This window comes from Mirounga leonina, unplaced genomic scaffold (assembly GCF_011800145.1).
Source record: "Mirounga leonina isolate KUSES-001 unplaced genomic scaffold, KU_Mleo_1.0 Mir_94, whole genome shotgun sequence".
NCBI classification, from domain to species: Eukaryota; Metazoa; Chordata; class Mammalia; order Carnivora; family Phocidae; genus Mirounga; species Mirounga leonina.
This window is the reverse complement of record NW_023270855.1, coordinates 41,955,010-41,968,183: the sequence shown is the minus strand read 5'-3', so window position 1 is coordinate 41,968,183 and position 13,174 is coordinate 41,955,010. Positions and strand designations below refer to the sequence as shown.

The 13,174-nt window shown below is 52.8% G+C and overlaps 1 protein-coding gene and 1 long non-coding RNA gene across 5 annotated transcripts; one reads left to right on the top strand and one right to left on the bottom strand.

The window, feature by feature from the left end:
• Positions 1-2,519: 2,519 nt before the first annotated feature.
• Positions 2,520-10,740, bottom strand: CCDC51 (coiled-coil domain containing 51). 4 transcript variants are annotated; one of them, XM_034996942.1, is made up of 4 exons: positions 10,615-10,740; positions 5,169-5,488; positions 3,992-4,156; positions 2,520-3,478 (listed from the first exon to the last, which is right to left on the bottom strand). In XM_034996942.1, the coding sequence occupies exons 2-4, from the start codon at positions 5,478-5,480 to the stop codon at positions 2,723-2,725; spliced, it is 1,233 nt and encodes a 410-aa protein (XP_034852833.1). In that variant the 5' UTR covers positions 5,481-5,488; positions 10,615-10,740; the 3' UTR covers positions 2,520-2,722. The 4 variants fall into 4 exon arrangements, with proteins under 4 accessions (XP_034852833.1, XP_034852834.1, XP_034852832.1 ...); XM_034996943.1 differs by lacking the exon at positions 10,615-10,740 and adding an exon at positions 10,330-10,581; XM_034996941.1 differs by lacking the exon at positions 10,615-10,740 and adding an exon at positions 8,481-9,045.
• Positions 10,722-12,978, top strand: LOC118005170. The gene is made up of 4 exons (XR_004677779.1): positions 10,722-10,849; positions 10,929-10,984; positions 11,067-11,154; positions 12,619-12,978. It is a non-coding gene; the product is annotated as an uncharacterized LOC118005170 (long non-coding RNA).
• The last annotated feature ends 196 nt before the right edge of the window (positions 12,979-13,174 follow it).

The following is a 13,174-nucleotide window of genomic DNA, read 5'->3' as shown; positions in this document are numbered from 1 at the left end:
CCACGGCAACGCGGGTCGCGGCCAGGCGAGCCGAGGGCGAGGAGCGAAGCCCGGAGCGCCGGCGGCCCGGCCCCATCCCGCCGGGCCTCACCTGCGCGCGGCGCAGGAACCGGAATCAGGAGCCCTCCTGGGATGGGCGGGGCGGGGGGCGCGCTCCGCACCCACAGGTGTGCAGGTCCCGCGCCCGGCCGCCTCCGTCTCCCCTCACCGGCCCCGCGGGCTCGCCAGCCACCACCCCCGCTCCAGCGCCGCGAGTTCCCTCCTTCCCTTCTGTGGCCGTCCTCCAACTTTCTTTACCTGAACTTCTCGGCGCCTGGTTTCTCCCCACCGCCCCTACTCTCCGGACTCCCTAACAGCCACCCCCTCCTTCCGGCCCCAACCTCTAGCTGGGCGAGAGGAGCACAGGCTTTGGGGTTGGGCCTGGGTTTGTGCCACCCCTAAGCCTAGTAACCTGACCGCCCCCCCACCCCCACGCCCCATACACGCCTATTTGCTCACCGGCAAGAGGGGATACCACACCTAGGCGGCTGTTAAAGTTGAGCGCACGCGGGCTGCAAAGTGCACAAGCAAGGACACATTTACTTCTTTTCCTCCCAGGCCTGTACCTGGACCCACCCTAAGCTGAGAAGCCCTGGGCAAGTCTGGACTCCCTCACTGGCAAAAATACCTGGGCCTTTCTAGGGAGGGGCCGCTGGGCAGAGACCCAGTTGTGCCCTCTGCCGGGCCCTTCACACACAGGCTGGCCTGCCCACTGAGAACTCAGGTGCCAGGACATGGCCCATCCTGTTAGGACTTTGGCTCAAGACACATAGGGATAGCCTCCTGGGAGGCAAAATTTGTCACACATATCACCCTGGAAGCCCCCAGAGCCTCCACAGGCTAGGGAGAGCCTCAACCAGAAGGTCCAGGTCACCCACACTGGCTACTGTCCAAAGAGCCAACACCACAGGCACTCTCTTGCCACCTGCCACCCCCCCCCCCCAGTCAAGAGTCTGCCTTCACTCTCATCTACCCAACTCTGCCTTCCGATTTCTCTCTCACCAACTTCTCAGGTCACTCCCTTTCCTCCATCCCCTCTTCTAGCACCTGGGTCCGTGCACCAGCATGGCACCCCTTCCCATTTTCCTATTCCTGGCCTCTGGCATCAGACCCCAGGCCCTCCACCTCATTTTCTAACCTGTACTCCACCACTCCTCCACATCCATCACTACCTCAGCCCCCTTGGCTTTCCTGCCTGTGCAGCCTGTGGGGGCGGCCCCTCCCACATACCTGGAATCCTCCCCTCCTCAAATCCATTCACTGAAGTGCACACCCTTTAGGAATTACTTCACCCCAAAGGGGGACATGAGACTTCCAAACCCCACAGCATCCCTCATCTGTACACAGATATGGCACCTCCTACCCCATCAGGAGGGTGAACATCCCACAAGCAGAGGTCATTTCATCCCATGCTGTCCTGAGGAACCATGACACAAAGAAAACAAGGTCAAGAATGGAGTGACCAAATGACCAAGGGACCAGGCGCTCAGAGGCTCACAGAACCTGTGGGCCACTTGGGCTGTATTCACAGCCCAAGCCTGACCACAGGTTCCGAGGAGGGAGGGTACCTCATAGGAAACCCTACCGGCTCCACAGGCCCCTGCAGAAAGTGGACTCCACAAAGGCCCAGGCAAACAAGTCCCAGCCCACAGAAGCCCCTCCCCACAGATCTACATACCTCCACACACTCTGAAAGGAGTGGCTTTTCCAGACCTGCAGGGAGGACAGAGTACCTCCTGGCTGTTCCTGTTTACTCAAGGACACACAAGGCCACCCATAGCCAGTTAGCCCAGGTCAAAGGTTGCTGTTCTCTGAAAAGGGACAGGCTGGGAGTTTCCAGGCAGTCCATCCCCAGGGCCCCCCACTGCACCTCCTACCTCTGGGAGGCCCCTCCCCTTCCTTGCCATTTAGTTCACACTGCTGATGGGCTGAGCTCTGCCCCTCCTGGTACAGGCTGTCCCTAGGCTGCATATGGGAGGACACCTAGCTCTAGGGGCACACGGGGCTGCCCAAAGCTTTCTCTGCACAGGGACCCGGACTGGCTACCAATCTCTGTAGTTATGTCCCCAGCAATATTTATCAACCATTCCCCTGATCCCTCTTCCCTGCTCTCTTCCGATCATCCCTCCAGTGTTAGAACCAGAAGGTTCTCCCCACCCTGACAAAGAAAGTAATCCAGAAACAGGGCAGTAACCATGGTCAACAGTAGGTGTGCAGGCTATACTCCACTCACTGGAACCCCCAGGCTATCTGACAGGGGAGGGTCAGGCAAGAAGAGGCCAGGCCAGGCAATCCAAAACAAAAACCCAGGCCTCAAGGGTAAGTACATCCAACATGGTCCTGAACTGAGGATGAGACCAAGAGGAGGTGAGAGAGGAACTAAAGGGAACGATGATTACCGTAATTCCAGGCCCAACCCTCGAATCCCAAATCTCAAGTCTTCAACAAGAAAAATTCCATCTAATGTAAATTACTTTAAATAACACAAACCCAAAGACATTTTAATTGGACATTAGCACATAGTTTTGATAATTAATATAAGTGAGCATTTTCTACAAAGCAAAGTATGCCTGCTGGTGAGCCACACAGACCCGAAGGCTCGGCTCACTTCATCGTTGGGATTCTCTAACTAAATCCATAGCCACACCTATCCCCTCAGGCCCTCTGGAGGGGGGTTCAGGGGCTAGCTGGCCCTGAACAACATGTAGAGCACAGGCAGTGCGGCCACAAATGTCACAGACGTGACCAGCGTGCTATAGATGGTGTTCCTGTTGACCTGGGCTTCTAGCCTCCGCTCCATGTCCGACAGCGCCAGGATCATGCTCCCCTGCTCCAGCAAGGAGCCAGGCAGAGCCCCATCTGCTGGCTCCACCAGGCTCGGATGCACTGCAGCCTTTGCAAGCTGAACCACCTCGGCCGTTTGGCTGAAAGTCTTTTCCAAGCCATCAAGCCGCTCTCGTAAACCCTCTAGACAGGAACGGACCTGCCTGGAATGGCTGAGCTGCTCTTTCAAGGTGGCTGAAAGGACATCTGCGTCTCTGTCTCGGGTGGGGGAAGCACCTGCCTGGGCCCCAGAGCTCTGCCCTGGCCCAGCTTGTATCAGGCCCCTTAGGTCCACCATGAGGTCGTGGAGGTCCCTCTGCTGGACGGAGTAGCTGGATGCCTGTTCTCGGATGGCCTCCTGGAGGCTCACAGGCCCCTTCTGTGCCTCTAAGAGCAAGGCCTTCAGCTCCTGTAGCCGCACACGGTTCACATAGGTGGAGCCAGCCACACCAATCAGGGCCCCCAGGACTGACCCAATGAGGGACCAATTCTTGGTCCTCTCAGCTCGAGTGCGCTCCTTCTCGTGACTTCCCCGCACAGCTGCAGAGAAGAGGGAGAACTTCTCTCGCTCCGAGTCTTCAGCACGCAGATAGGTTGCACGAAGCCTCTTCTCCTCCTGCAGAAGCAAAGCTGTGTTACACAGCAGGAACGTGGCTCTGCAGCGGTAGCCACGAGCAGACGCTCCTGGGGCTCAGCCTCAGCCCGGCCCAGACCACATGCTCTGTAAACCCGTTGGGTGAATGAAGAGAGTAAGCCCGGTCGGGACAGGGAGCAAAGGAATTGGGGGGGGGGGGTCAAGATGAGCTGTACTACCTCCTACCCAAGCAGTGCTGGGTCTGATGAGACATGCATAATGACTACAGAATGTGTCCTCTCTGGGCCAGTCCTTCCTCCACGGTGCTCTCTCCTCAGCAATCTGGGACCCAGATTATACTGCCTTGGACTTCGAACTCCAGGAGGAAGTGGGTGGATAGGCTCCGGAAGCCTGGGGCCCAGTGTACCTTCTGGTTTACCTCCCTCACCAGACCTCTGACCACAGACAAGTGAGGGTTCCCACCTTGCCCCTCCCTGACCTGCCCAGACTAGGGTACCTCCCCAGTGAGGAAAGGCTGCCTCCCAAGGTGCCTACCTGCAGCATCCGGTGCTCCAGCGTAGCCAGTTCTAGGTACTGGTTATCCTCTCTGGAGACGCGGTCCAAGCGGTCCCTCACCTCCTTCAGCTTGGCCTGGTGAACTTCCAAGTCCTCCCGAGCCTCTCGGACAAGCCCTCGAGCCACCATGAACACTTTCTCTGCCTGCAGAGAGAATGATGGAGGCTGTCTGCCCTTCTCTCCACACCCACACAGGCTCAGCTCCATTCCCAACAAGGCTGTGGCTGAGGTGAGTTGCGTCTTGGTGCAAAACGGTGGAAGAGGAGTCCCTCAGACACAAAATCCTGGCTCACCCAGCAGGCCTCAGAGTGCAACTCCAGGCCACACCCATCAGAATCCCCGGATTTATCCATTCAAGTAGAAATAATGTGCCCCTGAGAAACTGGAAAATAGCTAATGCTGTACACAAAACCCAGGCAATTCTAGTCTGATACAAACCACAAAGAGGAACCCAGGTTCCGAAGCTGTTCACGTACATTACCTTAGCTACACCTCACAACAATACCATCAGCGGCATTGCTGTGGCCTCCATGTTACAGACCCAGAACCAGAAACGCCAGCTCAGCCAAGGTCATGACCTCCAAAGGGAGGGACAGCACGGTGCCTCAAAACCTCCCGCCGAACCCCAGGTTCTTGTCACCTCACTAGCCTGGTCTGCGCTAGGCAGGAGCAGGAACAGAGATGACAGAATGCGTTTCTGTTGCCACCAAGGGCTTCACAGCTCCAGGCTGAGCTCTTTCCAGCTCAGCATAGGATGCTGCCCCAGCCCTGTGCCTCTACCTTCACCAGGGCTGTTTTAATTCCACACAGGGCTTTGAGGACGCTCTAACACTCTCACCGACCCCAAAGGGCCCACGTAGGAAGTGTCCACGGGTCTAACACAATGGATGTCGATGGCCGGGGACTGATCGGTACACAGAAACCTGTTTTTTGGGTAGGTGAGCACGGTTACACAGAGATCTTCACCCCAGGACTATCAAACCCAGGTTGTCATGTGAGAAATGAGTCAAATCCCTCTATGAATAGTATTTGTTCAAGGAAAGGCAAATGTAGGCATGGCTGGTGGTGTGTGGCTGGTGATTTATTTGGCAGGAGCCTCAAGGCCACATTTCCCGAGTCAGAAGGCAGGGCCAACCACCCCGACTTCCCTCCTCACCTCAGTCACGTTTCCCTGGGCCTCTCGAACCTCATTGAGTCCGACAAACTCTTCATATCTGTCCCACCATGTCGTGGCCGTGGAGGACGCTCGCTGCCGAATGCTGTGCCCCAGGGCTCTTCCCAGAGCTGTGAGGCGGTAGTACAGCCCCAGGGCCACCTCCTTAGGTTCTTTCTCTCTGGGCTGGCTAGGGCCGGGGCTGCAGAGGGTCCTGATCATAAAGAGGTCCCTTCCAAGGAGGCCGCTCCGCACCAACACGCGGGGCACACCCATGACATGCTGCATGGTAAACGTGGTGCGGTGTCCTGTCATCAGGAGATCTGGGGCAGGGAGCGGAAACGCAAGACAGATCAGCTCATAGCTGAGAAACACTGGGCAGGAGTCAGGTTTTAGGGCCTAGGGACAGTTCTGAACTAATGTCCATGAAAAAGTCCAAACTGAGCGCTACTCTGTTGTACCCGGAGACAGTAGCCACTGCGGTCGGGCTTCCGAGGGCGCTCCCAGACAACTCGGGGAAGAACATACTGAGGAGATCATGCCTTCTACCTCCCTCCGCGAAGCTACCAGACCCTCCCATTCCAACCCACCTTCCCCACATCCCCCAGGTCTCTGCTGTGACTTGGATGAGAATCCTGGTGCCCGGTTTTCTGATAATGCCAAAGAAAATTCTCAAACCTGAGTCGTGCTCATGCTGACAAAGCCCCACAAAGGTTCGTAAAGACTCCCCGGGAAACTGTGGAACTGAGGGGATTTCAGGGAAAGATTTCTGTAAAAGGCCATCAAAACCAACTACCCGGACTCTGAGGGCTGCTGCAGCCCTGGGCACGCAAAGTTTTGCTTATGTTCGAGGACGTAGGTCGTTCGCGTCCCAAGGCAGAAAATTCCCTCCTCAGCTGTCCTCTGAGAAGACAATTCCAGGAGAAAAAGGAAACAAAACAAAAAGCCTGGATCTCTTCACAGAGGACAGCTTTTCTTAGGTTCATACAAGCCCTTCTCCTGTGCGCTCCGAGCCCAGACTGTCCAGGCTCCCAGTACCGTGTCACAATCCTCACCTCCTGTAAGCTTTCTCCCGCCTCTCCAGCCTCAGTCGCACCCTACAGGTTAGGTTTCTTTAATCTTTCCCTTTTCAACATTGCTTTGATGCCTGGGCCCCAACAACACCCACTTCTCATTACCTAAACAGCACAGGGAGGCTCCCATTACCCAGTCAGGCTTTGCCTGAATCCAAGAGCAGCGAGGACTTTGAGGACCCCAAGAGAGGGCCAGGTGACCCATGCTCCCCGCACACCTGGGCCAGCACTCCCTCCCCTGGCCGGCGCCCCCTCCCCCCCAGGCCCTCAAATACTGACTTTGGCTGTCACAGTGACACCTGGTGGACAAACAACCAGGCCAGAGACAAAAGCAGTGGGAGCTGGGGACAGGAAGACGGACTGTAGGAGCTCCGGGGATGAAGAAAGGGGCTTCTGGATGTAACAGAGACCAGCTCAGACCATCCCAGCCTCTTCCCTCTTGTGCTGTGCTCGGAAAAGCTCAGGCCCTCTAGAAAACAAAGTTGCTTGGGTAGGGACATGCCTCCTGCCCAAAGCAGGTCCAAACTGAGAGCCACAGAAGGGGACATTCCTGTGACACTGGTTCCAAGCTGGTGCTGCACCTGAACTCCTGGGCCCCATCCCTAAGGCCCAAGAAAGCACACAACATCCATGACATCCAGGGGTCGAGCTAGCCTCCGAGGCCTCGATGCCAGCACCCACTGCACTGAGCTGTGACCCCACAACAATCCTGCGGGTGAACCCTGCACCAAAGCAAAGCACACAGACTTGCAGCCCCGCCAAGTATAGCCCTCTCCTTTTCAACAACATTCACCAGAAAAGTGTCCACCTCGGCTATCACTACGTTCTCAGCCCCCATGCTATCCTGATCCCACTCCACCATGAGGTTGCTCCCCCGGGGGCCCCGCAAAACTTCCACCTTGCTGGACTCAGCAGGCGCTTCTCAGATTTCTTCTCCAAATCTCTGCAGCTTTCAACACCCTGTCTTTTTTTTTTAATTTTTAATTTAATTTTTTATTTTTTTATTTTGAGAGAGAGAGAATGAGAGACAGAGAGCATGAGAGAGAGGAGGGTCAGAGGGAGAAGCAGACTCCTTGCTGAGCAGGAAGCCCAATGTGGGACTCGATCCCGGGACTCCAGGATCATGACCTGAGCCGAAGGCAGTCGCTTAACCAACTGAGCCACCCAGGCACCCCTCACTCTGTCTTTTTTAATTCACTACCCCCTCTCGGCTTCCTCCAACCTTCTCAGCCTCCTTTCCCGGCTCCTCCTCTACCAGCCACCCACTCCTGGAAGCCAGGAGGGTCACCCATCCCTGGCAGCAATGATAGCTACATCCTCCTGCATCGTCCTGGCTTCCACCCTGCTGCTCACAGCCGTTCTTCACAACCTGAGGTTCTATTAACTCATCATTTCACTTCCCTTGGTTCAAACCCCGCCCCCGCCCCCCCGACAGCTCCCATCTCACTTGCCATGAACACCAGTCCCACCAGTGGCCAACAAGCCCCGGTCCTCTTGACTGTCATCCCCTTCCTCCTCTCTGCCCCTGTCCTCCGCTACGGGTACCCGAACACACGAAACCCAACCCTGCTGCTTCCTCCGCAGCTCCAGTTGGCTCACCCTGATGTCTACGTCTTGGCTCAGATATCACCTCGTGGCAAGATCTTCCTTGACCATTCCCCTCCTGGGCCACCTGCTTTATTTGTCTCCATCAGACACATATTTGCCTTCTTTACATGTTGCCAGGCCCCTCACTAGAACATAAGCTTGGTGACAGCAGAGACTTTGCTGTGAGGAAATGACTCAAGTTGTTCCTCTATTCCAGTCCCTCCTCTCGCCCACCCAGCCCCAACTCCAGCCTGACTCTCAGCCCCTCCCCATTCAAACATCTCACAGGCCCTCAGTCAGCACAGGGAAGGTGTTCCTGGCAGAGGGGGCAAAGTGGAGATGCACTTGGGGTCATCTAAAACCTGACAGGCAGCCAGTGCCGCTGGAAAACAAGAGGAAAGGAGAGTGGGCAGAGGAGAGGCTGAAGAGGTAAACGGAGGCCACATTAAGGAGGGTCTTGAGGGCCACGTTCAGAACCTTGCCCCTCCAAATCCATTCTCCCATTCTATCCAGATGACCATCTCCTACCAACTGCCCATCCCACGATCCTCCATCACCTGTACCTCTTCCTCACTCACAGCTGATGGCTTGCTTCATTTTTCACTAAGAAAATATTTAAAAATTGGAAGACAGCTTCTCTAAACTCCTACCATACCTTCCCACCTGCCAGTGTCTGTCCAGTTTCCACCTTCTCTCTTGCTCTTCCAGATGAAGAATTCATGCTCTAGGAAGATCAAGCTGTGCCCCAGGTCCCATGAGCTCCCCCACCTGACACTGCTCACTAACTGATCAGACATCCCTCCAGCAACGGCCCCACTTCTCCGCCCCTCTGTACAGCCAAACTCCTTGACAGATTGTTGGTACTCGCTGTCTCCAGTTCCTCTTCTCCCATCCTCTCTCAAACCCTCTCTGATCCGGCCCTCGCAACCACCATGCCACCGGAAATGCTCTTGTCCAGGTCATTTCCACGTTGCTAAATCCAGTGATCAGATCTCAGTCCTCCTCTTACTCAGCCTATCAGCAGCCTGGGGCTCATGCTACCTTCCTCCTCCTTGAAACGCCTTCTACGCTTGGCCCCACTCATCTCCTGAACCTCTCCACAGACAGTGCTGCAGGGCAAGGTCCTCGGACTCCACTCTCATTCAGTCCCGTGGCTTTAAAAGCCATCTACTGGAATATTATAAAATTAATTATAGTGATGGTTGAACCACACTGCGAATATACTAAGACCACTGAATTGTACACATTAAATAAGTGAATTGTATGATATATAAATTGTATCTCAATAAAACCATTACCTATTTTAAAGGTAATCTCTACACCCAACCTGGGGCTCAAACTCACGACCCCGAGATCAAGGGTCACACGTTCCATTGACTGAGCCAGCCAAGTGCCACCACCCTCCACCCCACCCCCAAAACCATTACTTTAAAAAACTATCAACCATACTCTGATTTTTCCAGCCCAGACGTCTCCAGTAGATTCCAGGTTCATTTACCCAACTGCTCAATCCACATCTCTGCTTAGAAGATTAATGGGGATCGTAACTTCCCTTCCCAACTTGCCTTTTCCACAGCCTTCTCCATCTTGGTTGATGGAAACTTCAAGTCCAAATCAGACCAAAACCCTCAAATCACCCGACATCCTTCTCTCCCATCTCATATCCAATCCATCAGCAAATGCTACTTCCTTTCTGAAACCAAAATCCCTCCTCCTCTTATCCCTGCCACTGCTACCACCTTGTCCCAGTGACTAACAATGTCTCCCTGCTTCTACTCTAGCCCCTACAGTCTACGGTCAACAGAGCAGCCAGTGGTCCTTTCAAAACACAGGCCAAGCCATGCCGCTCTCTGCTCAAACTCTCCAGTGGTTCCTCATTTCTCTCAATGTAAAAGCCAAAATTCTTTCCATGGTCTACAGGACATCCACCTCCTGGCTCTCATTCTTCTCACTCTGCTCCAATCATATGGACCTTATTCCTCCCCCCACCCCCCGAGCTTTATTGACCTATAAATGATATATATCACTGTGTAAGTTTAAGATACACACGTGATAACTTGATACACTTGATAGAGGTATATATCACTGAACGTGTACCACAATAAGGTTAGCTACCACATCGTTCAGGTAATTACCATGCATGCACTTTCTTGATGTTGCTGGAACACACTAGGCTATCCCCACACCAGCGGCTTGCTATTTGCACCGCTTGCTCCCTTCTCTTTTCCAAGTCCTGCTCAAATGTCATTGCCATGCACTCCCATCCCAGCACTCTACCCACTTTGCTTTATTTTTCTCCACGCACTTATCACATGACCTGCGATATGTATTTCACTTATTTACTTTGCTTATGGGCTGTCTCACCCACTAGAATCTCAGCTTTGCCTGGGTAGGCACTGTTTTGTTCACTGCTGCAACCTCAGTGCCTATAATACTATCTACATATAGTACATACTCAACAAAAAAGTACTAAATGAATAAACAGATTTTGCAAAAAGTCATACCCCGGCTCTATTATAAAATCCAAACTCCTTCTGGCGGCCTCCAAAACTTTAGGACCAGGTGACCTAGCCCCCGTCCATATTTCTGTCACCTCCCTCCTATCTCCCTCCACCCATGCGTGCTTTCCTCGGTTCCAGGAACGCGCTGAACTTCAAGGCCTCCGCACGCGCCTTTCGTTCTACCCTCAGTGCTTTTCCCATGCACGGTCCCAGGCCTAGCGCCTTCCGGTTAAGCACCCCTCCTGGCTTCCGGACCCTCCCCCGGCAAGCCAACCCCCCACCTCGTACCTGGAGCTCCAATGCGGGAACTGCAACCCAAACAGAGCGCCCGCCACTCAGTAGATCTCTGACCCTTTAACGCCCGCCCCCGGAGTTGCTTCCGGCAGCGGGAGCGCAACTTCCTGACTAGGAGCCAATCAGAGGGCCCGCGTGGAAATATAGGCGCAGGGGGTGGGAAAGGGAGCTCCGCTTCCGGCGGCAGGGTCTGGGGAAGGGGCGGCAGGCGCCATGTCCGGCCGCGAAGGTGAGTGTGCGGGGATGGCCGGGCGGAGAGGGACAGGACTCGGCGGGGACTGAACTGAGCATGATTGTGTCGCCCACAGGTGGCAAGAAGAAGCCCCTGAAGCAGCCCAAGAAGCAGGCCAAGGAGATGGACGAGGTGAGGGCGAGCGCGGAGGCGTGGGCGGGTGCGGAGGGTCTGGGAAATTTGCCTGGCGTGAACCCCGTCTGCCTCTCCCTAGGAAGATAAGGCATTCAAGCAGAAACAGAAAGAGGAGCAGAAGAAACTCGAGGAGCTAAAAGCGAAGGCCGCGGGGAAGGGCCCCCTGGGTAAGTGAGGGCCGAGTAGAGCGAGCTCCAGCCGGGCAAACATTCTGAGCATCAGTCTGGTCCATTTCCTGCCTCGTTGGTGAGGTCCTCGCGTCCGCTACGGCGGACAGCCCCCGCCAGGCTTGGATTCGCAGCAGCGGGAGGGGAGGGAGCCAGACCAGCTTTGGAAATGAAATCTCTTTTCTCCCAGACAGTCTGGTCTTCCCTTCTTTAGGGAAGCGGCAGAAATGGAAACACCAAAATTCATATATCTTAGACACAAATTCGTAGAGTTAAGTTTCCAAATATTGTCCGCAATTTCTTGCCCCAAATTCGTATTTCACCAATTTTTTGCTTCTAACATTTCTTAACCGCTCATATTGTTAATTCTAGTAAATTCTTTTGCATCCTGAGTCTTCACTTCTGGGTGCGCCTAAAGATGGAGTCCAGGTTCCTTAATGTGTTATTGCGCTATATGGTCTTTTAACCTAATCCTCCCACTATTCTGCCTTTTTCTTTATGTAGGAAGAATTGCTTATATATCAAAAGATCTTTCAAGCCCAACAGACCAAATATTTTTCTGTGCTTCTTAAATGCTGTTTACGTTCCTCAAACCAGTGAACAATTTCTTCTATAGTTACTTGTGCCCTATGGGATCACTGTGAGCCACACTGGGGCTGGTGGAGGCTAGAATGTGGGAGTGTCATCCAGGGCTTTCCAGGGCTTCCCAGGGCTTCTATCCCAGTGGGTTTGATTTGATTCACAGTGCTGAGATTCTAGTTATTGAGATTCCCTTTTGGATCATGAGGTATTTTGTACCTTTCTTTAATCTGTGATTGTGCATAGGGACCTGGTCAGTCTTTAGTGAAATCTTATACTACCTGTTTTTCATTGAAGACCTCGTTTTTGAAAGGTTCATTTTGTCAGACATTTAGGATCTTCATTACTGCATTGGGCATATTTAATTTTGTAACTGTTTCTTAAGTATCTACTGTGTGCCAAATATATGGTCAAATGTAAATTGAATAAAATAAAGATACTGAGTAACCACACCCCAGGATCATAATGTAGCAATGTGTGATGTGGCAGTTGAGAGTGTGGACTTGGATGTCAGACTACCCAAGATGGAATCTTGGCTTTGTCTCAGACCATCTTTGAACAACATCTCACTAAGATTTCATTATCTGGAAAATGGGTTGATGGGAAATGAGAATTAAATGAACCAGTGTGTGAAATACTCAACAGTGTAGATCTAGGCCAGTGCACAGCCATTATTCATGCTCCTGCCTCATCTTCATTCAGATATTACCCAGCTTAGACTATTGGTAAAGCCCTGTGCATGCTTGTATCAAAAAGAATGCCCCGCACAAGAGCTGAGCCTTTTTAGGATCCATATCAGACCCCTGGCACTTCTACCATAAGGAGTATATTTTTCCCATCCAGGTACTAATACTCCTTAGCTGAGACATTTTTTTCCTTTTGCAGCCACAGGTGGAATTAAGAAATCTGGCAAAAAGTAAGCTGTTCCTGTGCCCGAGGCAATGATGATCCTTAATTCCATTCCTGTTTAAACATCTGGATTCCCTGTCATAGCGTCTGTTGCTACCTATAGCTGGAATGAAGTGTTGTCTTAGATTCTGTTGTACATTTAAGAATAAACTTTTGTAAAAAAAAAATAATCATACAGTGGCTCATATTTTCTTTATTTCTTGTTACTCGGTCACTTCTACCTTAGTTGTGAGGTCAGAGTGAACCTAGCCCAGAATTCTGCCAATGTGTGCTCTTCAGTCTTTGTTCTATCCTGAACTCTGTGACCTGGAATTAAACCAATTCATTTGAAATGGCTGTTGTTTTTGTAACATTGTATACCCGATGGAATACATTACATGAGGTTAATGGAAGAATTTGTACTTTGGGGGAGAAAAAAAGGTCTATGAAGCAATTCCTGTTGTCAGGGAATTTCTCTGTTATGGGAGAGGAGCAACACTAATACATACAATATGCATTATAAAGGGAATAAAACTGGGGAAAGGAGAAAGAT